Source organism: Chaetura pelagica, unplaced genomic scaffold (assembly GCF_000747805.2).
Source record: "Chaetura pelagica isolate M959 unplaced genomic scaffold, ChaPel_1.0 scaffold91, whole genome shotgun sequence".
NCBI classification, from domain to species: domain Eukaryota; kingdom Metazoa; phylum Chordata; class Aves; order Apodiformes; family Apodidae; genus Chaetura; species Chaetura pelagica.
This window is the reverse complement of record NW_009952042.1, coordinates 506,255-534,223: the sequence shown is the minus strand read 5'-3', so window position 1 is coordinate 534,223 and position 27,969 is coordinate 506,255. Positions and strand designations below refer to the sequence as shown.

Sequence of the window (27,969 nt, the reverse complement as noted above, 5' to 3'; positions counted from 1 at the left end):
AGTCCAGAGGAGGCCATGGAGATCCTGGGAGGGCTGGAGCAGCTCTGCTCTGGAGCCAGGCTGGGAGAGTTGGGGTGTTCAGCCTGGAGAAGAGAAGGCTCCAGGGAGACCTTAGAGCAGCTTCCAGTGCCTGAAGGGGCTCCAGGAAAGCTGGGGAGGGACTTGGGACAAGGGCAGGGAGGGTTGGGATGAGAGGGATGGATGAAAACTGGAAGAGGGGAGATTGAGGTGAGACATGAGGAGGAAATTCTTTGGTGTGAGGGTGGTGAGAGCCTGGCCCAGGTTGCCCAGGGAAGCTGTGGCTGCCCCATCCCTGGCAGTGTTGAAGGGCAGGTTGGATGGGGCTTGGAGCAGCCTGGGCTGGTGGGAGGTGTCCCATGCAGGAGGGTTGGAATGAGGTGAACATTCATGTCCTTTCCAATCTAAACCATTCCATGATTCTATGTAAACATCTTGACAGGAGAGTTTCTGAATTGAAACCATTTTTCTGCAGGCTTTTTTCCCAGCCAAAAATCTTCCATCACAATGGATGGAAGAAGAAAATCAGACTCCTAACTTTTCTCCTCCATGCCCCTTTCCCTGTACTGGGGGCCGGTGTTGTGAAGCAGCACGAGCCACAGAGCAAAGGCATGAAGCCTGGGGAGTAGATTTTCCTCTCCCTGAAGGCTGTAACTGTGTGTCTCAAGGTTTGATTGGTTTCTGTGAAGCCATCTCTCTCTGTCGAGAAAATGTTCTCTGGAGTATCTGCTGACAAGTGCCAGATTTTAAATGATCTCTCACCCTGTCGTTAGAGAACATTAAATAGGGGGAGGAACAAAATAATCAATCAAGATACAAGATGCTGCATCTGGTCTAGATGGGAATCTTGTCTGCCAAGAAAGCAGAAAAGTGTTTTTCAAATCAGGCTCTGTCTAGATGCACAGCCTGGGAGAACAGCATCCAAACGTCACATCCATCATCCTCTGGCTGGTGGCCACGTTGGCAGGGAGGGTTGGGAAGGATGGTCAGGAGGCCTGTTTGGCTTGTGGAAAAGCTTCACTGGTCACGTGGCATTAAGGAGACAGCAGGAGCTTCAGAACTGGGGGGTGAGATTGGGTTAGATGAGCAGAAATTAGGTTTGGGGATGTGTGGGAGCTTGCAGGTTGACCCTGTGAGGGAGACCTGGCTGGTCCTGGCTGCTGCTGGGCTGTGGTGGAGACACTGGTGTGAAAACTTCCAAGTCAGGATGGTGAGGACTTGAAAGCTCAGGTTCCAGGCACAGGGCTGGGTTTGGAATGTCATCATAGAAGACTGTGAGTCGAGTTGCCCTGGTTTAGCAGCAGAAGACACCTGGGTTACAGCCCAGGGTTGTTGCTCACCAGTAACTTGATATATCGAGCCATTAGAGTTGAATGAGGTCTATGGCACTTTAATTACAATGCCTTGTTAATAACCTCTTCAGAGAAAACTCCAAAGTGTTTTTCACATTTTTGCCAGAAGAAATTACCTTGAAATAAAGTGGGGTTGTTTTGGGTTTTTTTTGAAACCTCCTCCCCTGCAGCACTTTCCTTTGTTTCAGATCTTAGGTGGTTTGATTTTTAGACTTCAGGTGTTGGTCCTATTTGTGTTAATATTTGTCATGTGGAACACAGGGAAACAGTCAAGAGTTTTCAAACCCAGTCATTATAGACAACGTTTAGCTCAGAGTAATTATTAGTAGTAATTGTAACTCTTTCATTCTAAATGAAATGAAAATCTGAATGCAAAAATCTCCTGTGGAACAGGAGCTGAGTTTGCTGCATTCCAGCACTTTGGAAGTGGTAAAGGAATCATGGCCATGGAGCTGTCTGGGCTCTGAAATTGTCCTCATATCCATGTTTTTGGGAACCATGCTCATCCTGTCTCCCTCACCTAGCTGGTCAAGCTGGGGGAAAACTGATGGCTTCAGGTGAAAATCTGAAGGAATGAATCCCTTTATCCAACTAATTACCATTTTATTTTCCTAGGTGGTGCAGAGAATGAGGAGAGTAAAGTCAGAGCAGTTCCCAGGCTGCCTCTGAGCTGGGGTGACCCCTTGGCTAGTGCCAGGCTGGGAGAGGCTACAATGTGTGTGGAGCCTGGGCTGCCAACAGGCAGGAATTTCTGGAAAAAGCAGCTGGGAGAGAGAGCAGCATAGGAGAACAAACTGCCTGCTCGTGACAGGTTTACAAAAACAGGGGTTTAATCATCCCAGTCTGATGGGTATTTTGCTCAGCATTTGCAGGGCTGGTAAATTCTGAATATTGTGCTTGACACGTTTGCATAGCAAGGAGATGCTGAACTTCAGCTCCCAGAGAACATGGATATATGGAAGCAGTGTCTAATCCCACATGAACACTTTGTATTGCCACTCAGGCATTTGGGGGAGAATCATTTCCCACAGTAGCTTTCAGATTTGTTGAGTGAAATGCTCAAAGAACAGTGATGGCATTGATCAGAAATACTTTGATAATCCTCTGACTTCTGGGGGAGAAATTCCTTGTGGTAAACCTGGGATATTCTGGAAAGGATTAAAGGCCTTGAGTTGATGCTGGTGAAGTGTCTGTGTTGGTACCAAGCACAGGCAGAGCAGGGCTGTCAGACCAGGGGCCTTTTTCTCTAGATTTTTTAGACCTGTATCATCAAAAGATGAATTTCTCAAAACCTTGTCCCACCTCTCTGAGTGGCTCTGACTGTCAAAGGTATCATTCTCCTACAATCAAACTGCTCAGCATGCAGCCAGCTTTTTTTCCCCTTAAAGCTGCTGAAATGCAGGATAATCAGAATGGGCTTAAGTCATTCTTTTAGTCAAAGCAGATCAGTATTTGCTAATTTAGCCGCTCAGAAAGGTAGGTTTTATTCTGATGGAAATTCAGGTCTTGTGCTGAAACAAGCAGTAATTTATGGATGGGATATGAGCCAGGGTCTCCTACTCTGATACCACAGTAACTAGTCTCAGTGTACAGATCCAAATGGAACAGCTCTCCCTCCATGCTAGGGATTAAAAAATGTTGGGGAAAAAAGAGAAGGCTGAAAATTACGTTGAGAACAATGTAAGAGAGGATATAACCAGGTGGTGTTTCATGAGAGTCCAATTTTCTCATCATCAGGGCAGTTTGTACAAGTAAATAAATACTTTCTTGGTCTATTTCTTACATAGGTGCCCTTTCCTTCTCCTGTAGAGAGAAGTAACCATTACTGGCAGGGTAAATACAGGAAAGGATAAAGATCTTCCTCTTCCTGCAAATTCATGTTGCTTTCTGATGCATATATTTGTTTTGCAAGTGCTTAATGAGGTAGGCTTGGCTCCAGTGCTTATCAAACAGCCTACAACTGCTGTCAAGGCCATTCTCTGGATGGTGGCCACTCTCTGGTGGCTTCCTGAGCTGCAGGAGATGCCACCACTGGCTGTCACAGCAGCAACTGAACCAGGACAGTGGGCTTGCCATCTGCTTTTCTTTCTTCTTCCCACCAATTAGTGTCTGGAGCGTTTGATGAGGGTGTGGGTTTGGTTTTGTGCTTCACAGAACAAGGCAGCTGTGGGTTTAGCTGGTTATACTGGAGAGGAAACTGCACTCGAGCTCTCTCCTTTTATTAACAGCAGCTCTGCTTTTTAATGAGTTCTCTTCAGGAGAAAAAATATTTCAAGATAAAAATGTATAGGCCTGAGAGTGTCATGTAACAGTGGTTAGAGCTGGAGCCCTGAGAGTTCTCCTTGCCATGGCCAAGTTTGCTTTTCATGGTTGTTTCTGCCACCCTTATTTTTTTTTTAAACTCATAATAAGACATTTTAAGCAGAGGATTTAGCCCTAGGTTTCCTACCTTATTGTTATCCTCAGAACACAAAGAATCTCTCTGTCCCAAACTCAAATCCTTCTAAGACTAGAAATGAGGCAAAACCGAACAGAAAGGGGGTTTGTTATCATTACATCAATGGCTTTTCTTCTCTCTACATAGGTTCCTAAAAATTAGCACTATGACTGATGGAGACTATGATTATCTGATCAAACTCCTGGCCCTTGGAGACTCTGGGGTTGGAAAAACAACGTTCCTGTACAGATACACTGATAACAAATTTAATCCAAAATTCATCACGACAGTCGGGATAGACTTCCGGGAAAAGCGAGTGGTGAGTTGTCTGTGCCACCTTCTTGCTTCTGGATTCCTTCAGGCTGAGAATTGTGTAGTGGAAATGTCTGCTGGCTCTCTTACTGCAGGGTATAGAATCTGTTCAGAATGCTTTTCTAAACATTTCAGAGTTAGGAACTGGATAAAAGGGAGAAATGCTTATCCTGGGGTTGGAGCGTGAAATGGTTTTGTTGGGTGTTGGTGGAAAAGGGTTTTTCCATGGGCAGGTTTCCATGGGGCTTGTGAATGAAGTGTGGTTAGGACTAGAAAAAGCTCTGGCCCCCAAACTCCTAATTTAGATAGAAACTAAAGGGTGGAAGTGCTGCTTAGCCTGCTCTGCCAGGCTTTTGTTTCCTGTTGGGAAATACACGAGGAGGAGGCTTCCACAGTGTCAGCCAGATGCTTTTGATGGATATGAGAGCACGTTTGCTTTGTTTTAATGACATGTGACTAATGTGTCTGCTCACAGATCCTGACAACTGATGCAGGCTGAATATAGGGGACTAATTCAGCTTTCTAATAGGAATCCCTCTAGCTGGCCTCAACAGTAAACCCATAATAAATCCAAGATGTTAGACCCTGGGCAGTTATTAGTCATTTCCCTAATAAAAAGACATGTAAGGACTTGTCCAGCTGCAAGATGGAGACCTCTTTAAATTAGATTCTTTTAAACTGCATTTAATTGTTATTTCCCTGGAATGAGCAACACTTCCCTATTCACCTTCATCTTCCCTGGCAACTTTTTGATGTCTGCCAGTGTTTGTGGAGCTCAGCTTTGCTGTGGTGGGGATGCAGGGGTCCCCTGAGTAAAAGAACCATGGACCTGAGTTCTCTGTTTATTGTCTCATCATCAGCACCACACAAATTCAGGCTGGTTAGATGTGGTGCTCAGGTGGGAGTGGAGCCTGGTTCCTTCTCTGCCCTGTGGGCTGGCACTGATAGCATGAGAATAAAAGGTGAAAAGCCCAGTTTTATTGCAAGGAAATGTCTGAAGGTGCAAATTGCCAGAATACTCTTTCCATGGCTGGTCAGACACTCATTAAGATGTTTTAAACAAGGCTCCTTGGTTCTTTCCAGCAGGTTGAACTTTTCTGCTAAAGGTTGCAGACAGGTTTCTTTTGTCATTTTCCATTACTGGACATTTTGGTGTAACATAGTTCCTAAGAGTGGAAGAAACTACATGAAATTATCAGCTTTGCAGTGTCTTGAAGGTCTGTCTAATAAACTGCCTTCTGAGAAAGAGATGCAAAAGGTTAAATATGTTTTTTTTTGGTAGTGTAAAAGTAAGTATTAAAAAATTCCCCTTGAGATTTCTTATTTACAGGATCCTGTTACAGGAACCTGCTCCAGCAAACCAGTTTAATTCACAGCAGTGGTGTGGTTGATCCCTTGATTCTTTTCTGGTTTTCAGATCAGGCCAGAAAGGAAAGAAAGGCACCTTGCAGTCAGAAGCTGCCTGTTAAAATGACAACAGTTTAAATTAAGTTCAGAGGATCACAGAATAGTCTAGGCTGGAATATACCTCCAGAGGTCATCTAATCCATTAATACTAACTTGGTTGAGCAGGACAACTAACTGCTGTATTTCACAGCCCAGGAGGGGCAGGTGAGAAGGTGTTCTGCTTCCCTGGGTAAGGTCAGTGCAGCCTCTGGACACAGACATGTCCATAAAGCCCATATTCTCTTGATCTGAATGCAAGGACAATCACTGCCTGCTTTTAAAACTGCTGAGGATCTGCTAAATTACCTCAGATACCAAAACCTGCTCATGCTTATTTTATCTCTTACTGCAACAGGTAATTTACACACTCGTACTGTTTCATAAAGAGTTGAGCCCCAGCAAAAGGTGGTGGTGATTACTTAATTTTTTTTAAAGCACTCTGAGTTTGCAATTGCAGTTAGTAAGGAAGTCATTCATGTCCAACTGAAGTTAATGACAAAAAAAGAGCTTTGGTTAATAGTGCTGAATCCTGTCAGCCAGCTGTAAGCTTGGTGAGCACAGCAATGAAACAGAACACAGCTTGCTCAGCACAGTCTCAGCCAAGCCTTAAAGAATTGCTATCTAATTTGAAGTACTAAATAGGGCCAAATTACCTTTCAAGTGCAGCTTTTGTAGATGTTTCATGTGGCTCCTGGGTTTTTAAATACTATTCTAAGCAGCCCTCTGGCTTTTGGAGGGACAAGTCAGCTTTTACTGCAGGGCTGAGCTGTTACTCCTCATCATTGCTTGCCCAAAATGTACCAGGCTGTGACCCACCTGCTGGATCCCCACATGAGCTGCATGGCTGTGCTGACTTGACTCTCTCCTTAGGTGTACAACAGCAGAGGACCAAATGGATCTCCAGGAAAAGCCTTCAAGGTACATCTCCAGCTCTGGGACACAGCTGGACAGGAAAGGTAACAGAGTTCTGCTCACTGGAAAATGGTTCTGAGCTTTTCACATTTCTGGGTAAACCATCAGGTGAAAAAATTACCAGAAATCCTTGTGTTTTAGGACAAGAAAAATGTCTTCTGTCTTTTTCTGGCACTGGTTTGACTTGGTGATCAGAATCTCAGGAAACAGGGCTGGAAGATGGTCTGCTCCCTGCCTTGGCAGCACTCTGCCTTCTGGGTTATTGAGTCATTTTTTGGGTTTGTTTTGTACTGTTCTTTTAGCTTCATAATACGTTCCTCATCTCCTCTGGAAGATGCTGTGTAACCTACCCAAGTGGCTTGTTCTTGTTTCACACTGTCTCTGTTAGGCTGGGTGGTGGGGCAGGTTCTGATGCATGTCATCATCAGACTGAGGGAGGGGGCTGTTCCCCTTTCTGCAGCACTTTGGAGACCACATCTGGAACAGTTTCCACCCCTGAAAGCCCCAGTGTGAGATATTTGGTACTGAAAATCTCAAGTCCCACGGGGTGCTGGGAGGACAGATCAGGAGGCAGAGGCATGTGATGACCAGTGAGGGCTGAGGGGGCCAAACACTGAACTCAGTAGAGCTGGGTTCATGATTGGACTTGATCTTAAAGGTCTTTTCCAAGCAGAATGATTCTTTGAGAAGATGGAACCAGGCTTTCCTCAGGCTCACAGCCACAGAGCAGGGGTCACAAGCAGCAAGGATATTGCAGCTAGGCAGAAGGACACAAGTGTTGGCTGTGGGAGTGGTTAAGCCCTGGAGCAAGTGGACAAGGTCCTGAGCATCCTCATGTCTTCCTTAAGTCTTCTCAAGCTGACAAGGCCTGGGCTTCCCCAGACTTTCCTCTGAGGAGCAAGTTTTCTGTTGTGTCCTGCCCCAGGTTGCTTCCAGCCTCTCACCACCAGCAAGCATGTGGGATGGGCAATTGTTGTTCAAGTCTTACAGAGCTGAGTGGCACGGAAGAATTGCTTCTTATCTTTGATGGTTTTGCTTGTGTTTGCCTTCCTTGCAGCAGCAGCTTAATGGGGTTGACCTCTGTGAAGTTCATGGTTGACCAGAATCCTCCTGCAAAAGGATTCTATTATCTAACCAGTTGTGCCCCTGTCTTGTGTGTGCACAGTGGTTTGTTCTTCCCAGAGACCTCCTTGACTTGTCCCTATGTGGTGTGTGTCACACTGTGGTTGTTTTCAAGGGAGAAGTGTGGGTGCTGCTTCCTTAAGCTCCCCCTGGCTAGTTCCAGAAGCTGGTTTTCACTGTCATCAAGCTGTGAGGTTGCCCTGGGTGTGACTTCTGGTGGCATCTGTCAGCAAGGGAAGAAAATGCCACTCAGGCCTGCTTGCTGTGTGATAGGGAGTGAAAAGCAGCAGCCTGAAGCCTTTGCCCAGTGGGGAGGAAGGAAAGTCGTGATAAAGACCTCAGGTTTTGGAGTGAGCAGAGCAAAGAGCATGTGGGAGGGGTTGGGGCTGGATGAAAAGCAGGAGAAAGCTGGAATTTTGCAGCTGCATCTCTTCATTTCCAGACAGTTTGTGTGTATACCTCCACAGGAGATGAAACATTTTGAGGCTCCTTTCTTTTGTCCTCCTGAAAAGAAACCCCAGGGGTAGCACCAGGCATCTGACACATTTCTGGGAAGAGGTATTTTTTCATTTGCATGGTGTAAAATATCAGTGGCCACTTGAGCTGCTGCTGGTTTGTGCTAGATTTTGTGGTGCTGTGAACCATGGCCCTTCCAGAGTGCCAAAGAAAGGTCACTTCCTTTCAGCTGATGGTCACAGCAAACTCTCCAAAGGCCTGTACCAGCCCCCTGCTCTTTCATGTTTTCTTTATATTAAATAGTGCACATCCATCAACTTAAGTGTGTGTGATGTTGGCAGGGGAATCGATTTCTCTCCCTGGGATTTGTGGTGCACTAAATGCTTCAGTATCTCTTTTTGGTCCTCCTTTTAACCAAGCCTTCTCTGTCTCACTCTCAGTTAAATCAGGCAGAATTTGAACGAACAGATTAGTCACTGACAATGTTTATGTTTTCACATATAAGCTTCCTTTGGTAAATTACTGACACACTGATTAATAAGTGTTGACTGGTGTGATGCATCACAGCTGAAATGAAAGTCAAGGATTTGTTTTCCCTTCCCAGGGAATGTATGTCCACTAAATCTTCCAGACTCTTCAGGTGTCAAGGTATTTTTGAAAGAGAATTTTGGCCTCAGCAATTCAGAAGAGCTTGACTTCATCTCTTTCCCCCTTCCCTCAGTTCAGGCTGGGCAGAAAAGTGCTTCCCTTGGAGATCACTCTGTATTAACAGAGCTCTGTTCTCTTCTTTTTTCCTTCCACCTTCAGGTTTCGAAGCCTCACCACAGCATTTTTCAGGGATGCTATGGGCTTTCTGCTGATGTTTGATCTCACCAGCCAGCAGAGCTTCTTTAATGTCAGAAATTGGATGAGTAAGTACAACTGGAGTTTGCATTTATCGGTCGACTTGGTGCTTTCTTGTGTGTTTTGGGCTCCTGGGCTTTGTGTGTGTCATTGTTTGTGAGCTGGAAGATGCACAGAGATAGTAGCTGTGACAAGTGCAGCAATAAGTGGGGTCCTTGCAGCCTGCAGTTTGGGGTGAAAGCTTTACCAGGTTAGAAAGATACTTGCTCTTCATTTTTTTTTCCATGATCAGCTCTTTTGGGCTTGATGAGCTTCTTTAGGTTTTGGTACAGTTTTAATAAATCTGTTGCCTCTTCATGGCACTTGACATTTCCTGGGTTTAGGTGCTAAACAGGAGCATGGAAACTGTCCTTTGGATATTGGTGGTGTCTTGATGGTGTGTTTCCTATTTGTAGAGCAGGAGGGGATTCCTTCTTGTCTGCTTTGAGGTTTAAATTAATACTAAGGTTTGGTTTGAAAGTGCATTGTGCTTGTTGTAGGTGGTTTTCCTTCAGACAAGGGCTAGACTAAAACTGAAACACAGGTTAAATTCTTCCACTTTGCTTCTAACTGAGAGTGTTCAGAGTGATGGAAGAACAGAGGCCAGTACATTTCCAGCTGGCAGTTTTCCAGCAAACAAGCTGAAGTGATCCCTGTCTCCCACTGAACAATCCCTGTCATCACAGTCTGCCACTGCTCACCCAGCTGAGTCATTTGCTCTGTGTTCACTGCACCTCTTCAGCTCAGTCCCCTCAGGACTGAGGGAGGATAAGTAACTGGCTTGGCACAATTACTTACAATTACTGTGGCCAACTACTTGTGCCTGGATCTTCACATGGATAAAATTGCATTTCAACCATTGAGTATATCCAAGAGAAAAAGTCTCCTGAGGATTTTGCCCTAAACTAGTGAAGAGCTGCATTTGCAGATGACAGAGGGATGTTGGTTGGACTTCCAGCATGTCCTGAAGAGTCTTCCAGAACAAAAGCTTTGGCTGATGGAGGTTCCCCTCTGCTAATGCCCTGTGGCATTGAAGACCTGTTGTGTGTTGGGAAAATAAAGACTGGAAATCATTTTCTGCTTCCATTCTACTTCCTACTTTGGAAAAAAATCCCCTGAGCAAGTAACAAGGAGAACATGGTTGGCACAAAGTGGTTGGCTGGTTAGTCTAGGATGTTTTGAGGTGGGGAGCAAGAGAAGTATTTGGAATTATTTTGCCAACAGTCTTGGTCTTAACTTGTGTTTGTTTTTGCTCCCAGGTCAGCTCCAAGCCAATGCATATTGTGAGAATCCAGATATAGTCCTAATTGGGAACAAAGCTGATTTATCAGACCAAAGGGAGGTGAATGAAAGGCAAGCAAAAGATCTGGCAGACAAATATGGGTAAGCAAATTGTGACAGAAGGTAAATTTAATCAGTGTTGTAAATGTGGTATAAGACTGAAATGAACTGTTACTCCTGGAAAACCACCTTCTTGGGATGTTGGCTTGTCCTGAGTTCAGGACAGAACATACCAGAGGCAGATGAACACTCAGTGCCATGGACTAAATAACTAACAATTTTTATAAGTTGGTTTGGAAGTGGAGACACACCTGGAGATTTTGGTCAGGTTGTAGGTTTGCAGTGGCACTGAATTTATGTGTCTTTTCCCTGATTACCTGAAAGACTTTTTCAGCCAAGGTTGGTGCTGAGGTCATTGCAATTTGAACTCAGAATGCCAGGATACATTTTGTAAATTAAGGGGGTGGTTTTGTGCTCATGTCATCATGCCACAGAGCAGGAGTTGGACTCCTGCCAGGACAGGAAAAGTCCCAACAAACCAGAATTCCTTCCCCTTCATTTCTTTGCCACTAAGATTCTGTGATTCTGTGTAAACCCACCCTTGATAGCATTGGAACGAGCCGAGTCTCGGTTGTCTTTAGCAGTCTCTCCAGCCCACCTTTTTCCTTCCCACCACAGCATACCCTACTTTGAAACAAGTGCAGCTACTGGGCAGAACGTGGAGAAGGCTGTGGACACACTTCTGGACTTGATAATGAAACGGATGGAGCAGTGTGTGGACAAGACACAGGCCTCTGACACAGCCAACGGGGGGAGCTCGGGCAAGCTCGACTCGGCACCACCCGCGGAGTTTTTTTCTGCTGAACGTCACCTGGGAAAACCTGTCATCAGAACAACAGCTGACCTACCACCTAATCCCAACCAGCTCTCTGGAGCCCTGCACAGCAGCAAAGTTCCATTGTTTTCTTGGGATTGTGCATCTTTTCTCCAAAGAACTGGTTTCCAACGACGGCTCCGTCGGGCGCTCGTGCTGCGATGATTCCTCCCGGTACTGTGCCAGCTTTGTGGAAAACTCTCCCACCTCCTCTTCCCCACTCCCTTGGCCCTCATCTTTATTTTTCATGTGATCAGGATGCTGAATAGAGGAAAGCAGCTTTATTTTTTTAAAAAAGGAGGGAAAGAACCTATTGTCTGCATACACTGGATATTGACATGAGAACGGAGGTGGGTGGTTTTCCACAGGATCCTGTTTCTTTCTGATTCTGCATCAGGGACTGTGTGTTTTCTAAGGCAGATGTGAAAGATTTTCTGTGGCCTCTTAAACCTTTTTTTCTCACGTGCACAGAGTAAGCAATGCTGTGAATCTGTCCTAACTGAATCACTGGTGATTGGGGGGGGCAGGGGTATGTGGTTTGGGGGCAGGAAGCAGGGAATTTTATTTAAAAAACAACAAAATAATCATGATCAGGGAATTGTGCAGCATTGCCAATAATCCAAGCAGGGATATGGGAACAAGTATGGAGAGGGATTCTGATGCTGCAGGGACAGTTTATAAAGAGAGTTTAGTGTGTGGGAAGATTTCTTCAAGTTCTAGGGAAGTAACAAGTTGCTTATCACAAAGGAAAGATGGAAGAAAAATACTATATTTATAAGTGTAGATCATTTTCTAAACCAAGTTACAGCATATTTATTATCTACCCTGCCCTTCTTTATAGAATAACTGGTTTGTTTTTATACAGGTGGTAGTTAAAGGTCTGTTTTTCTTGTGCTTCAAGCTACTTGGAAATCACTTGGGAGGGTGCAGGTTTGGGGAAGGGAACAGGTCTCTTTACAAGTCAAGAGTTGGGTTGTCAGGTCTGCAGACTTTAATGTATTTAAGTGTTTTCATCTTGGACTGATTCAAGGCTACAAACTCTGTGAATAGCAAGCTTAGGAAATGTTTCAATGCTTCCTAGAAATGGAGAGTTTACCAGATTCCCTGCTGAAAACAGTGAAAGGTTTTCCTGCCCAGCTCCTAAGCTGATGTTTCCTGGCTGATTTGGCACATGAACAGGGCACATGGTGCATCTGTAGGAGCAGATCCTTTGGGTGAGTAACCAACTAGCTGCAGTTGCCATGCCAGAGATCTAACCTATAGGCTGTGCAGGTTCTCTAAGTACTGGGCTGTATCTAAAGGCTGGACATAGTGAATCCTGTGCAGCAGGTCCTGATCAGCCCTGACCCCTGGAGAGGTGGGAAAGCTGTTGTGGTAGGCAGCAGGAAATGTCCTGGGTGGAAAGAGAAAGCAAGCAGGCTGATACACAGAGAGGTTCTGCAGTTACCTGAGATACTTAGCCTGGGAGTTCAGTGTTTTCTTTGAAGTTGTGTTGCTTTTTAATACATATCATGAAAAAAAAATCATGAATTGTGTTATGTCTTGAATTCCTGCCAGGGATGATCTCAGGAGCTCCCTGGCTCACTTGGAGAGAAATTATCTCCTTCTGTGGCATCAGATTTGTCTGTTAAACAGGAGTGAAAGGTGTTGGTGAGAATAGGGAATCACCAACAGTCAAGCAAAACATGTTTCCCAGAGCAGCTCAAGTGCAGCCTGTCTAAGAGCTCCTACACAACTGAAAGTGTCTGCAGGAGCAGACAGATGATTCACACAAAGGTGTGTAAAAACCCCAGCCCTGGCACTCGTTTCAAAGCACTTTGATAGGAAGCTCAGCTGCTTCTGTTTCTCTCTCCACCTGCTGGAATTAACATTCTTAAAATAATAATAATTAAAAAATAAAACAGCACAGCAGTGATACCCAGAACAGCTTGGTCTGCAGGGGGATTTCTCCTGACCTTGCCTCTGAGTTTCAGTGACAGTTGTCAGAGCTGGCAATCCATAACCAGGGAGCTCTGGGTAAGGATAAGGATGTTCCATAAGGATACAATCTTGTAAACTCTCCTCACAGCCCAGTGTTGCTTGAGGGCTCTGTTGAGGAATGGAAAGGAAATAACTGTAATCAAAATGCCATTGCTTGGTTTGTATTTATATATTTGCTAAGACAACAAACTTACTATTATTCTAAATTAAAAAAAAAAAGAAGCTGTGAATGCATGTGAAACTACTTTCCCAAAAGGATTTTGCCATCAAAACTTTGGAGGAAAGGAAGAGAAGTTGCAACATGTTTCCTTTGCTGGAGTAGCTCTTGGCTGTAAAAGTAACAGGAACAGAAGTGATTCTAAAAGGTTACAGACAACCTTTGTTGTTTATCAGGTCACCTCTCTGCAAGAAACTAGCTAATGAGCTCTGACTGAAAACCACCTTCTGCCCCCTCTCCATCATCATTTGGCTTTTGCTCCATTTTTCCTTCCAACTGTCCCCTTAGCTGGAGCCACGGATCCTCTTCCCATCCTTTTCTCCCTCCAACCACTCCAAGTGTTTCACTTCAACACCCTCAGTCCTAGCAATTCTTCCAGGAGACTAGGCTAGGAAATGAAGTTGCTTTCAATCCACATCTCTGGTGAGATCCACAGATCACTCCATGCCAGCAACAGTTGAATTCAGGATTCGATTATGTGCATTTGAACTTTTGAGGCATTTGCTTTTGAGCACTATCACAATGTGGTTGCAAACCTGCTTAGATATCCTTCAGCAGGGCTGGAGGGGAGGTCCTGGGATCCTTGACTTCTCCAGGGTGATACCTCTAGCCCTGTGGGCTCTTGGCTTCAATTCCAGTCCAGGCACTGGTTTCTCAAGGACTCATTTTGTGTCCTTCTGGACTTAGTTTATTGCAGTTTTCCAGCATCTCTCCAGTAAAGTGCTCTTGCTGCAGGCTTTTTTGGCACAGCCTGTGGTGATTTTGGAGTTGGACAGTCAGTGACAGAGAGGAGGGTAATCAATACCCACCCTTCAGAGCTGCCACTTGTAGGACCTCATGCTGAGGATCATTTTGCCTTCCTTTTCTCCAAGACCATTCAAATTACCTGACTTCTTGTTGAACCTGTTCCCTTAATCCTCTTGGCACTTCCCAGTTCACTCACATACACAACATCCTTTGGGCTCTTCCTCCTGATCTGCAGGTGGTTTTTGTCCTCCCAGTTTCTAGGCACTGCAGTGATGCCCTGGTTGCAGATCCTTCCATCCACCTGCAGGTCTGTCTTGATGCCAGAAGTGTCTCCCTTACCTGTTGCATTGCCCAAGTCTGGTGTTGCTGCTCCATTCATGAACTGCCACATTTCTGGAACTCACAGCCTGTGGGTAACACCTGGAGGAGTCAGGAAGATGATTCCACTGAACCAACTATGAAGATGATTCCATGAACCAAAAAAAAAACAACAAACAAGGCCAGGAGAGGATCAATGCCTGTTCCTCAGTGCAGATTTTAGACACTCAAGCAGACACTCCCCACAGGTCCTTCCCAGGTTGGTTGCTGACAGGCAGCACAGCCTGGGAGGGTTGGAGGTGTCCTGGGGCCAGGAAGTGGCTTCACAATCATCTAAGCATCCCCTTTCAGTTCAGGAGATTTTCTCATCTGTGCTCAGCTTGTCATGTGTGTTGTTTTTGAGGAGGAACCAGAAGGGAAGAAGAAGAGGGAATTGGCTGAACTGCTCACAGAGCTGAGGCTGGCAGTGGGTGTGATGGAGCAAAAGACATTTGAGAGCAGCTGCTGTTTCCTTGCTGCCTTGGTAGCTCCAGAAAAACCACTTGCCTGAGCTGGTTTCTGGAGGCTGCATCTTCATGAACATTCCAAGGGTTGTCATCCTTCCATGTACATCCTCCAGGGCTGCATCAGGTGAGAAGGTTCATTCAAAGCTGTAGAAGATGGGACTTTGATACCTGCTCCACAGGGACTCTTTGGGATGGTTCCAAGGTAAGAAGTTTTGTCTCCTGGAACTATTTCAGTCTGTGGAGATAATTCATGTTTTCAGCCTAAACTAAAAGAAAAAAGATTAAATCTGGAGCTGTTATTTTACAATTTGTATTCTACAATAGCTGAAGAAAAGTAGCAAGTGTAAAAATCACCTGAAATGACTGCTATTTTTATACAGGTATGAACCCTGCAGGAGTTTCAGACCATGCTCTGATCTTCCTTACAAAGAGAAGAGGGGAGAAAAAGTGCTGGAACTGTAAAAAAAGAAGCAGCTTTTTACCTGGTAGGAGACCTGGTTTGAGGCACCTATTAAAAGAAAGCCCAATCTTCACAGCATCTTTCCTGTCTTAATCATTCTTCTACTTTAAACATCAAGTTTTAAACATCAGTCCCCCCCAAAAAAAAACCCCACAGCCATAATAGGGTAAGTTTTGGGTTGTTTTTTATTTCCCAGAGGATGCTGTGGACTTGGGACTGATGCTGGGCAGATCTGCTCCTCATTGCTTCTTGTTCCCATCTAAAAGGCAGCAGGGAACAGCCCTTTGGCTGTGTGCTTGGGTTCCCTAGGTGAAAGAGAACTTGAGCAAGTAGACCCTGAGGTTGTCCATCCTCTTGGTGCCCCAGGGCTGAGTGGAGAAGCTGTGAATGAGGAGCAGCCTGTTGTGTCTTACCCACCTGCTGGAGGTGAAACGGTTCTTCTTGTCGGGGCGTCGTTCACCTTCCAGCTCAACCCTTCAGCAGCCTCTGGATCCACCACCACCACCTTTGGAGTGTTCCCTTCTGTTCTGCTGCTGTGAGCACGTCTTCTGCTTTGTCTCCAACAGATCTCTGCTGTGCCTTGTTGCTCTTGAGTGTGACTGCCCACAAATAGACCCTTTTTGGGTCTTTAAGGCCCCCCCCCGACCAGCCCATTGCGTTCCTGCTGTACCCGAGTACCTGTGGCTTCAGAACATCCTGTCCCTGCCTGCCTGGTGTTGGGTTTGTGTAACACGGCCTGTGACTCGGTTTCTGCACTGTTCTTTTCAGAATAAAAGTACATTTTTTCAGTCCTGTCTGGCAGCTGGTTTGGGGGGGGAAAGCAGAGGCTGCTCCCCCGAGGTGCAGCCTCCTTCCGCAGCCTGGGCAGCTGAGGGAAACAAGTGGAGGGGCAGGGAAGGAAGGACAGGGCTCCCCAGCCTGGATGAGGGGTGCTTGGGGGGGTGTTTGCAACCCTCAGCACTCAGCCTGCCCCTTGGAGCATCTGTCAGTCCTTTCCTGCTGCCATTAACCCCCCTCCCTTTCCCTGGAGAGGGACTGACAGGGCTGGGAACTGAACTGCTCAGCTTCAAGGGAACAGCAGGGAGGGAAAGGAGAATCATGAAATAGGTACAAAAATATACAAAGCCACTGTCATCTCCTCCCCAGCAACAGTCAGGGCTGCAGGGCAGTCCCAGACTGGGCTCCTGGAGTCAGCCACAGCCAGGAGCTGGATGCAGGAACACAGGGATTCAGGAATGCACGAGCAGGATTACATGATTAAAGGCAGATGAATGGACAGAATCTTCCCAGGACACTGGGTGTGGATCAAGTCACCTTGACCCCTGGGACCCCTCCAGTTTATACTGAGCATGACCCACATGGAAAGGAATCCTGGGGTGAGTTTTGCTCATGGGAGGGTGGGCAGGTATGACCCCTGCACTCCCTTCTGCTTTTGGAGTGTTTTTCAGAGCCAAGCAGCACCTTGGCTCTCTGTACCATCCTCCAGCACTAACTACAAACATTAACCAGTATCAGTCCTAGAAGGAGCCACTAAAAAACCACCCCATTCATTTCAGTGCAGCTACTTAGAAGAGCCTCAGCTTGAAAAACCAAATTACTAGGAAGAAAACAGGTCCTGCCCTGCCTCAAAGCGGGGCACATCCCAACACTGGCCCCCCCTGAGTCCCAGCTGAGCTCAGTATCTCCCAGGAGGGATGGGAAAGGCCTGCCCAGCAGCTCCTTGTCCCTCTGGGGCAGGGAAGTGACACCATTTCCAAAGCTCATCCTCTCCAGGGGTGGCTGAGGCTACCCCAGCAGGCCCAGCACCCCCTGCCTGAGCCCAAGCTTTGATTTCCACCTTAGCCCAGCTAACCCCAGAGTGACACCACACGTGAATCACCTGCCCAAGGTCAGATAAGAAAAGGAACAAACTGGAACTTAGTACTTTTAAGCCTCATTTAAGGATCAGCACCTTTATTTGGTTTCCCCAAAGGCTGCTCTATCTGGGAGCCAGGGAGGAGAAGACACACCAGGGCCATGGTCACAGAGCCACTGTCACTCCCCTGGGGAGTGGGACTCCACACCCCCACCAACGTGGGCAGAACCCTGGACCAAGGTGCCAGGTAAGCCAGAGAGGTTCATTTTATGGTCTTACCTAAATGAGTTGCAGGTAAATGAGTCTCTGCTGAAAGTCTGGGTGGGTGGGAGCCCTTGGTTCAGGCAGGTTCCTGCTGCTGCCCACACCAGGGCAGGCACAGAGCTGGTCCTAGATGTGGTTGCCTTCCATTTTCTGAGCTGTGTGGGCCCTCAGGAGCTCAGCACCTCTCTTCCCAGCTCCTGCCTCGTGTCCAGGTTTATCCTGGCAAGGGCAGCTCTGCAGCACAGCTCCAGGATGCACAGAAGGTGCTTCACAGTCACACAGAGGCCAGAGGAGTTGGAGGTTGCCACAGGCAGAAGAAATCCTTCTGAGAAAGGTAGGAGTGAAATACCCAATCGTTCCTTTAGCTCTCTTGCTTCCTTAGCCTGCTGAGCATCAGGTAGGAGGGTGCTCCAAAAGCTCCAGAACCTCCTGGGGTGCTGCAGAAACACAAGAAGGCCAAGGTGACCAGGCTTAAACCCACCACAACTAGATGTGAACTAAGTCAGAGGTTGGTAACTATGGCCCTGGACAGGGAGAAGCTGACTGCAAACAGCTCTTCAGCTCACTGGGAGCAGAGCTTGGCATCCAGACCTACCAGAGCAAAGAAAGGTTCCCAGGAAATGGCATCCCATGGAACCCTGCAGGGATGTTCAGCCTCCTGCAGGGACTCCTGCCTGATGTGCTGAAGAGCTCCTGGGGAGCCAAGACTTGGGCCACCACCATCACACCAGCAGCACCAAGTCAGGAGCAGAGCTTGGGCTTCCTCTGCCTTGGTGGTGAAGCAGGATGAGGTGTGGGGGCTCCCAGCAGAGCCTGACTGCCCCCTCAAACCCCACCAGAGCCACCTACTCTGTCCAGACAGCTCTTGAAACCTTTGGCTTGGGCTGGCCTGACCACAGCTCCACTTGATCTTTCAGTTCTTTGTTCTGCAATGAGGAAAAGAAAACAACCCCCTCTCAGTCCATCACAGCAGACAGGAGACAAGCCTGGGTGCCACCTGGGACCTGATGCTCCTCCAGAAAGGGTCTGGGGGGGAATTTTGGTGGCTTTTGTTGGTTTTTAAACTGAAACATGCAGTGCAAAGAACCACCAGCCCCCAGTGCTGTATGGACACCAGCCCAGCAGGGTGAAGTTGACCTGCTTGTGCTCTTCCCTTCCATGTGTCTCCTGACTTTCTGGTCCTACCTGAGCTTCCAGCATGGTCAGCTTCTCTGTCAGGTTTTCTATTTTCTCATCGTGGCTTTTGAGCTGGTTCTTCAGTTCCTCTGCCTGCCCAGTGAGGAAATGAAGTCTGTCAGCAGTTTGAAAGCTGGGTTCCTCACAGGCCTTTTGGTGTCCCAACAAAACCACCCAGTGAAACATCTCACCACCCCTGGGGAGCCACAGACTGAGGCCCTGGGCTTTTCCCATAGAGAAACTCAAACTGATGGATTGACCCATTTTATAAAGCAACTTCTCAGCACCTTGTGTCACCTTGTCCTTAGGATAACAGGTCTGCCTGTTGGTGGCACCTACAGAGACATGGGAGCTACCTCAGGTGGCTGCTTGAAAGCCCTGACTCCACCACCCTAATTTAGGGATGCTATTTCCATACAATCATAGAACCATTCAGGTTGGAAAAGACCTGTAAGATCATCCAGTTAACCCAACTCTACCAACCCAGCTCTACCAGCCCCCTAAGCACTGGAGCTAAAAGACTTTTAAACCCCTCCAGGGCTGGTCATCCAACCACTTTTCTGGGCAGCCCAAACCAGTGCTTAATAAACCTTTAATGCACCTTCTGTCACAAAGTTTCCTCTAACATCCAACCCTCTTAAAGTTGGCTGAGTCACAGAGCTGTTCTGCTTGGGAAAGACCTTCTAAGATCCTTGAGTCCAACCATAACCCAACTCTACCAACCATGAACCTCAGAGGTTGGTAACTATGGCCCTGGACAGGGAGAAGCTGACTGCAAACAGCTCTTCAGCTCACTGGGAGCAGAGCTTGGCATCCAGACCTACCAGAGCAAAGAAAGGTTCCCAGGAAATGGCATCCCATGGAACCCTGCAGGGATGTTCAGCCTCCTGCAGGGACTCCTGCCTGATGTGCTGAAGAGCTCCTGGGGAGCCAAGACTTGGGCCACCACCATCACACCAGCAGCACCAAGTCAGGAGCAGAGCTTGGGCTTCCTCTGCCTTGGTGGTGAAGCAGGATGAGGTGTGGGGGCTCCCAGCAGAGCCTGACTGCCCCCTCAAACCCCACCAGAGCCACCTACTCTGTCCAGACAGCTCTTGAAACCTTTGGCTTGGGCTGGCCTGACCACAGCTCCACTTGATCTTTCAGTTCTTTGTTCTGCAATGAGGAAAAGAAAACAACCCCCTCTCAGTCCATCACAGCAGACAGGAGACAAGCCTGGGTGCCACCTGGGACCTGATGCTCCTCCAGAAAGGGTCTGGGGGGGAATTTTGGTGGCTTTTGTTGGTTTTTAAACTGAAACATGCAGTGCAAAGAACCACCAGCCCCCAGTGCTGCATGGACACCAGCCCAGCAGGGTGAAGTTGACCTGCTTGTGCTCTTCCCTTCCATGTGTCTCCTGACTTTCTGGTCCTACCTGAGCTTCCAGCATGGTCAGCTTCTCTGTCAGGTTTTCTATTTTCTCATCGTGGCTTTTGAGCTGGTTCTTCAGTTCCTCTGCCTGCCCAGTGAGGAAATGAAGTCTGTCAGCAGTTTGAAAGCTGGGTTCCTCACAGGCCTTTTGGTGTCCCAACAAAACCACCCAGTGAAACATCTCACCACCCCTGGGGAGCCACAGACTGAGGCCCTGGGCTTTTCCCATAGAGAAACTCAAACTGATGGATTGACCCATTTTATAAAGCAACTTCTCAGCACCTTGTGTCACCTTGTCCTTAGGATAACAGGTCTGCCTGTTGGTGGCACCTACAGAGACATGGGAGCTACCTCAGGTGGCTGCTTGAAAGCCCTGACTCCACCACCCTAATTTAGGGATGCTATTTCCATACAATCATAGAACCATTCAGGTTGGAAAAGACCTGTAAGATCATCCAGTTAACCCAACTCTACCAACCCAGCTCTACCAGCCCCCTAAGCACTGGAGCTAAAAGACTTTTAAACCCCTCCAGGGCTGGTCATCCAACCACTTTTCTGGGCAGCCCAAACCAGTGCTTAATAAACCTTTAATGCACCTTCTGTCACAAAGTTTCCCCTAACATCCAACCCTCTTAAAGTTGTCTGAGTCACAGAGCTGTTCTGCTTGGGAAAGACCTTCTAAGATCCTTGAGTCCAACCATAACCCAACTCTACCAACCATGAACCCAACTCTACCAAGTCCAGTGCTGAAACCATGTCCCTCAGCCCCACTTCTAGATGGCTTTTCAACACCTCCAGCCACACTCAGCTGCTCAACCCCACCACACACACTGAAGGCAAGAGCCCACCTCCCAGTATCTCCCATTTCTCTTCCCAGAACATTCCCAGTGACCCAGGCTGACCTCCTGGATGACACCACGCAGGGCCTGGTGCTGCCCCTGGATCAGGAGCTGCAGGTGGCAGATCTGCTGCTGCAGGGTGGAAATCTGCCTCTGGAGATCCAGGCACCTGTGGGAGAGAGCAGAGCACCCCAGGGTCATCCCCAGGGATCCCTGGCCCACCTTTCCCACCTCAGGGGCAGCTCCAGAGCTGCTCCCTGCTGAAGGTGCTCCTGAGGACATGTGGCTGGAATCCAGCTGTGAAGGCTTCATTCTTGAGCAGAATAAACCCAACCATAGTGTGAGAGACACTTTGCCTGACAGGAGGACCCTTACAAGCCTTTAAATAAATTCCTGAAGACTAAATCAGGAAAGGGGAGCAATCCATGCATGCAAAGTGGAAGGGAAAACACTAGGGATCTCAGGAGGATCAACATCTAAGGGCTGGAGGCCACCAGCACCTGTCTTGGCTTCTTCAAGCAGCCCCAGGAAATCAGGTTTTGAACCAGCCACTTTCCTCATGAAGGATTTTCCTGCCAGAAGGACCTTGAGCAAGTGATGACCTGGGACCTCACGTGAAATCGTGTCCCAGAAGCAAACAAAAAAAGCACTGGATCCCCTGCATTTGCTCTCACCTCTTGCCATCTTCACTCCTCCCCATCATCTGCTGAAGCATCTTTTCAAATGACATCTTCTTCTCCAGCAGACTTTTCTTTTCCTAAGGAAACAAGTAACAAAACCATTCCCTGCCAGGAGAAGTTGGGCTGCACCTTCAGTGGTTCCATCCTGTGCCTGAACACAGGACCCAGCACTAACCCCCCAAGGCCACCAGCAGCTATGGACACAAACCAGTCTGACCTCTCTGAATCCAGTCTGGGAGGGGTGACAGTACAAACTGCCCATGAGAAAAGTCCAAACTCTCTTAAAATGCCAGGTTCTTGACTTCATTAGCAACAATCTTCAGGCCTTGTGAGAGTCCCTGCTCAGCAGCTGCTGCTGCCACCTCTCAAAAGCATGGAGGGGAAAATCATGGAAGCACAGAAGGGACCTTCAAGGTCATTTAGATCCAACCCCTGCACTGATGTGGGAGCAATTCCCACTGATATGGGAGCAATTCCCACTGCTGGTGAGTACACCAGGAAAACAAGGCACAGCATCACAGCATCACTGAGGTTGGCAAAGACCTTCAAGATGATCGAGTCCCACCATCAACCCTGCTCTCCCAAGCCCAGCCCTGGTCCCCAGGCACCACATCTAGATGACTTCTAAACACACCCAGGGATGGAGACTCAACCCACGTCTGACAACCCTTCCCATGAAGCAGTGAGTGAAGAAGGAGCAGTTTGAGCACTAGGATGGCCCATTTTCACATCAAACACCAGACGTGCACCCACGGGGGAAGGTGGAAGGGCAGCTCCTTAGGAGCAGATGGAACCAGTAGCTACACATCAAGTCTTCTCCCTGGTGCTCCACAGTTTGTAACAACTGAAATGACTGAAGGAGGGAACCCCAATTGCTTGTCTGACCCACAGCTAAAGCCCCTCAGCTTGGTGTGCCAAAGCCTTTTGATTCCCAATTCCAACAGTTAACAGAACCCAACCCCTGAAGGTGCTTAACCCTGGGACAGGCTGCCCAGGGAGGCTGTGGCATCTCCTGCTCTGGAGACATTCCAAACCCATCTGGATGGGTTCCTCTCTGTTCTGCTGTGGATGATCCTGCTCTGCCAAGGGGCTTGGACTAGGTGATCTTGGACCAGGTGATCCCTTCCAACTCTGGATCTCCTCTTCCCAAGTGCCAGCACTGCCAGGGCAGGCTCCTCACCCAGGACAGATGGAGAGGAGGAGTGGGTGGACCTACCTCCTCCATCCTCTGCACTCGCTTCTCCAGCTCTGCTATGTGGGCAGATCTTTCCTGGAGCCCTTGGCTGAGGTGGCTGGTGCTCCCCATGCTTTCCTGGAGCTTCTCTTCTTGTTGGAGTTTGTAAGCCTAGGACCAGGGCAGGAATTAGTGCTGGGAGCTGGTGTACACAGTGGAGTCAGGGCTGTCACAATGGTTTAAGGAACCCTCATTCCAAGAATCAGGAATAAAACTAAACTACTTGGTAGTTTTCCTTCTGTGACTTCTCCACTGCACCAGCAGAAGAGACTCAGCAGCCCCCAGGTCCAAGTTTGCAGCCCAGGGAGCCAGAGCCCACATCAGTGTTCCCATCCTGCCCAGGGTGGTGATGCCCACCCAGGGTCAGGTCTGTACCTGGAGCTGCTGCTTCTCCTTCTCGTGGCTTTTCTTCAGGCCTTCTGCCCAACTCTGGTAAGTCTCATACAGCTTCTGGGAGGCAGATCTGAGGGCCTGAACCCCTGCTTCTCTCGTGGCTTCCAGCTGGAAAGAGTCATTGCACAACACGTGGATGTGGGGCTTGAAAACCCAAGTGATGTTCACAATCAGAGGTGGAAGGAGCAGCCCCCTTGGCAGGACCTCATGTCACCATTTCACCTTCAGACTCCCCCCTTACCCCCAAGGAGGATGGTTTACAAGGAGAGATGCACTCCCAGCCACTTATAAAGGCATAGAAACACCAAAAACCACCCCAAACTCACCTTGATCCTCAGCACTTGGTTGTCCCTGCTCACCACCAGCAGCTGCTCCTCTGTCTCCATCACCCTCCTCCCGACTGGGCTGCAGCTCCAGCTGCTGCTCTTGGGCTCAGCTTCGTGGCCTGAACCTCCAGGAAGCTGAGACAGGAAAAGCAGCTGGAAATGATGGGTTTTAGGGAGAGAAAAGCAGCCCCAGGAGCCCAGCTGAGCTGCTCCAGGGGCAGCCCCAGCCCTGCTCCTCCTCCCATCGATTGAAACCAAAATCTTGTCCAGCTCTCCTTGGAAAACATTTGCATCTCAATTCCCACCTGCAAGTCTCTTCCACCCCCAGCAGAGCAACTCCAGGGCTGGAGGATTCCTTGGCTTTCCCAATATTCCAGCAAAGTCACAGGGAGCTGAGGCAGCAGAACCAAAGAAACCTTCTCCAACACTTCCCCTTCACTTTTTACTCCAGGCTGTTTTCACTGCTGGGACAGGTTCCCAAACCTTTTCCCACCCCAGGGAGCTGCTGCTTTGCTCAAACCCACTTGCATCAAGTGGTTTTAAGCTGCTTTTTTCATCCCCTCCCCACTGTTCTCCAACGTGTGCTGCTTTGGGAGCTGGGATGTGACCTGCAGCAGGTCAGATGGGGCCAGGACACACCAACATCTGGGCCAGGACACACCAACATCTGGGCCAGGACACACCAACATCTGGGCCACCTCTCCCACTTGACACCAAGCTCATGTCTTTAAGAGACACCACCACAAACAAAGGGCACCCTGTGCTTTTCAGAAGGTGCAAAACCATAAATCACCTTTTTTTTGTGTCCCCCCCCCCCCCCCCCCTTCTCTCCAACCTCATTCCTCAACTGAGCAGAGAAAGGTGCTTCTTCAAAAGAGCTGCTTGGGATTGATTAGATCCTAATTAAGCCATTTGGTTTTATTCCAGCCTCCTGATCCTCCCCCTCTGCTCTCCAGAATAACTGCCCTTGCATGGGACCTTCAGAAAAGGACCCATCTTCAGAGGGTTTCCCACCCCTCAGAGCTGCTGTGCTCTGTGCTCCACTCCAGGACCTGCTTGTCCCACCTCCACCTCCCCAGGTCCTGATCCTCAAACCTTCTCTTCTGCTTCCAATTAGACTCCTCACTGCTCCAGAGCTTCCTCATCTCTCCCAGGGACCAGACCCAGCCCTACAGCTCAGCCTTGATGCCATCAAAGAAAGACTTGCAGGTGGATTAGGAGGAACCACCAGCACCATGTCCAACCTGCCCAGGAGGCTGAACAGCAGCCTTAGAGAAGGTATTTTTAATACATCACCCCTCACATGATTTTTATTGGGTTTTTCAAGTACAAAGAGTCCATCCTACACTTTTCTGGCTGTTGAGTCTTTGCATGCAAAGCAAGCAGAGATGCTCCAACCACAAGGTCATTCACTCTCCTTGCCATAGGACAAACCTTGGATGGACCTTTGCTGGACCCAGGATGACCATTAGCTCCATAACCACCTGCTCACCAGCCAGGCTGCCACCCTCTCACTGCAGAGCTGAACCTTCTTGCTGTGGCTACAAGGAGTAAGTGGCATTTCTGGGGTCAATGTCTAATGAGCTGCCCCACAGCTCAGAGTTTTCCCTCCCAGTGGTTACTGGTGTTGCTGCTGGAGCAAAGGCAGGAACAAGGAGTTCAGAAATACCTTTTTCATGTATTCAGCTTCCTCAGTGATTTGGGAGCAGGAGGATCCATAGAGGGTGTAGGTCCCCTCTGGGCCATGGTCTTCTCGTGTGAGCTGCTCTGTGAGCAGCAGGGTGGTCATCACGATCCGGGCAGGTCTCTGCTCTGGGCAGGGGAGAGAAGAGAGGGGCTTGTTTCATTCCCCAGGGCTGGAATTCCATGCTTCCATCCCATTTAACCCCCTGGCTGGAGCCAAGCAGGCACTGGTGCCCCAAACCTTAAGGACCTCTAAAAAAAAACCCCTCAATTTAAAAATGCAGACACTTGGTATTTTCTTTGAATAGATGAGAGATCTTCACACATTCTTTTCCCTGAAGATTTCAACCCCTTTTTTTACTGGCAGCCTGCACCCCAACCCTCCATTATTTCAGGAAACCAGGGATAAACTGGTGGGGTTTGAGAACAACCCAAAACTTTTCTCATCCACCTGCAAAGTTTGCAAAGCAAACCCGGTCCCACGACATCCCAGAGCAAGCAGGGAATTCCCTCCCTGCACCAGCCTGGAACTGGTTTGGATCAGGTTCAGGAGGAACCCCAAATTAGCCAGATGGGAGACAGGAGCTCAGGTTTTTCCTCTCCCAAGGAGGAGAAATTCCCAAGCTCCTGCCATGGGGTTTGTGCTGTCCAATGGTGACATCCAGTGTCAGCTGCTCTGAAGTGAGTTGCATCTCAAGATGCTCCTCCTCTCCAGCCCCGGGTAGGCAACGAGTTCCCAGCTCATCCTCAACCAATTTGATATTTGGGGGGTTTTCTTAATGAGCACACTTGAAATACCTGGAACCAACCAAGCAGAGGAACAATAAAGCTCAATAAAGGGTGTGGACAGACTCCCCGACAAGATGGGGTTGCACAATACAATAAAAACTGCTTGGTTTTCCTTTTTACCCTTCACTTGCTAGAACTCAGGTGCCCTGATCACTCAGGTGATCCCTGGTCAGCACCTGGTCTGTTCTGGGCACTGGAAGGAGGAAACTCAGGTTGCACAGGAGCAAAATGTCCTTTCCCCCCATAGCAAAGAGAAGCTGGAGATGCAGACACAGCCCCCGGGGTCTTTGACTGGTCCCAGACTGGTCTGAGTTGGAAGGGACTCCAAACCTCCTGCATGGGCAGGGACACCTTCCTCACTCCAAATGCCATCCCCTGGTCACCCAGGCCACTCAGCAGCAATTCTCCTTCCAGCCTGAAACCTCCACTGGACCCCCCAAGTGAAAAAAAGCTCTGGAATGGGAATGTTTTCCCAGCTCTGGAGCAGCTGAGCCAGGAGCAGAGGGGCACAGATCTCACCTGGTCAGGGCTGGACACAGAGGTCCTTGGGAGGGTCCCCCAGCCCCAAGCAGAACCATCACCCCCAAGCACCCTGAGCTCAGCACCCCCCACCCTAGGGGGGCTTTGGGTGGCCCCAAAACAGCCCAGGGGAAGAGCAGCCACGGGGGGGCTCTGCTCACAGTGGGGGTGGGTTTTCCAAAGCCCACCCAGGACACACCAAGCAGGAAAGCACCAGAAGGGCCATCCCAAATCCTCCAGGATAAGAAGGGGTTTGAGCAACATCCCATATAGGAACCCTGTTCCTACCATTGCACTCCTGGCCAGGAGGAGGTTGCAGCTCCTTGGCCACCTTGGGTTTTGCTGCAGGGAGCAGAGGTGCCACGGGTGGGTGGGCTGTGGGTGCCAGCACAGGGGGCTGGACAGGCAGGGGACACTTGTCACAGCCAGGGCAGGGGACACTGCAGAAGCCAGAGGGACCAGAGGCAGCTCTCCTGCCATCCCAGCAGCCTGGCATCCACCACAAACCTCTCCTGGTGGGACCACCAGGGGCTGGGTTGGAGTCACCCCAACTGAAATGAATCCTTTTAATTGCAATCAGAGGCACGAGGCAGATCAAAGAACTCCAGGCCAGTCTCCAGTTGAGCACTGGGACTCAACCACCAAGTTCCTGCAGCAGTTTTACCCTCCCTGTGCCCAGCCCAGCCAGGTGAACAAACACCACGTTCCTTCCCCCTCTGAGCAGGAGCTGGGACAACATTCACTCCCTTTCCCTTCCTGGTGCTGGGACACAACCCCAGAAGAGCAGTTCCTTGCTCCTGTTGTTCTCACAAGTGTCTGAGAAACAGGTTAGCTCTTTTTTTCTCCCCCCCTGAAGACATGAACACATCAACACACCCATCTCTCCTGGGACAAACCTTCCTTCTCCACCTTCTCCCACCCAACCAAAGCTCTTCCACAGCCAACCCAGGGGAAAGGGGAGAAGAACCAGAGAACTTCTGGTCACCAGCACCAGGGAACACCAGGAATCAGCTGGTGATGAGGACTGGGGATGGGACTTGTTTCCTACCAGCCCCTAGTGCAGGGGGGGGGGCAAGGAAAGGGTCCTGGGGATGCTACTGGGGCTTGGGGAAGGGGCTCTGAGGGTTTCTCTGGGGCTGGGGGTTTTTGGAGGCCACCAGGGCTTGGGGAAGGGGCTCTGAGGGTTCCACTGGGGCTGGGGGTTTTGGAGGCCACCAGGGCTTGGGGAAGGGGCTCTGAGGGTTCCACTGGGGCTGGGGGTTTTGGAGGCCACCAGGACTTGGGGAAGGGGCTCTGAGGGTTCCATTGGGGCTGGGGGCTTTGGAGGCCATCAGGGCTTGGGGAAGGGGCTCTGAGGGTTCCACTGGGGCTGGGGGTTTTGGAGGCCACCAGGGCTTGGGGAAGGGGCTCTGAGGGTTCCACTGGGGCTGGGAAGGTTTTTGGAGGCCACCAGGGCCTGGGGAAGGGGCTCTGAGGGTTTC

The 27,969-nt window shown here is 48.9% G+C and overlaps 2 protein-coding genes across 2 annotated transcripts; one reads left to right on the top strand and one right to left on the bottom strand.

Annotated features, from left to right (window-relative positions):
* Positions 1-3,973: 3,973 nt before the first annotated feature.
* On the top strand, positions 3,974-15,859 carry RAB27B (RAB27B, member RAS oncogene family). The gene is made up of 6 exons (XM_010002736.1): positions 3,974-4,126; positions 6,436-6,521; positions 8,863-8,966; positions 10,197-10,320; positions 10,897-11,084; positions 15,687-15,859. Exons 1-6 carry the CDS (start codon positions 3,974-3,976, stop codon positions 15,857-15,859), a joined length of 828 nt encoding a protein of 275 aa, XP_010001038.1.
* Positions 15,860-17,800: 1,941 nt separating this feature from the next.
* CCDC68 (coiled-coil domain containing 68) lies at positions 17,801-25,286 on the bottom strand. Its single transcript, XM_010002726.1, has 10 exons — positions 25,167-25,286; positions 23,498-23,632; positions 23,154-23,279; positions 22,761-22,889; positions 21,539-21,621; positions 20,928-21,033; positions 20,030-20,113; positions 18,625-18,708; positions 18,289-18,365; positions 17,801-17,876 (listed from the first exon to the last, which is right to left on the bottom strand). The coding sequence occupies exons 1-10, from the start codon at positions 25,284-25,286 to the stop codon at positions 17,801-17,803; spliced, it is 1,020 nt and encodes a 339-aa protein (XP_010001028.1).
* Positions 25,287-27,969: the final 2,683 nt, after the last annotated feature.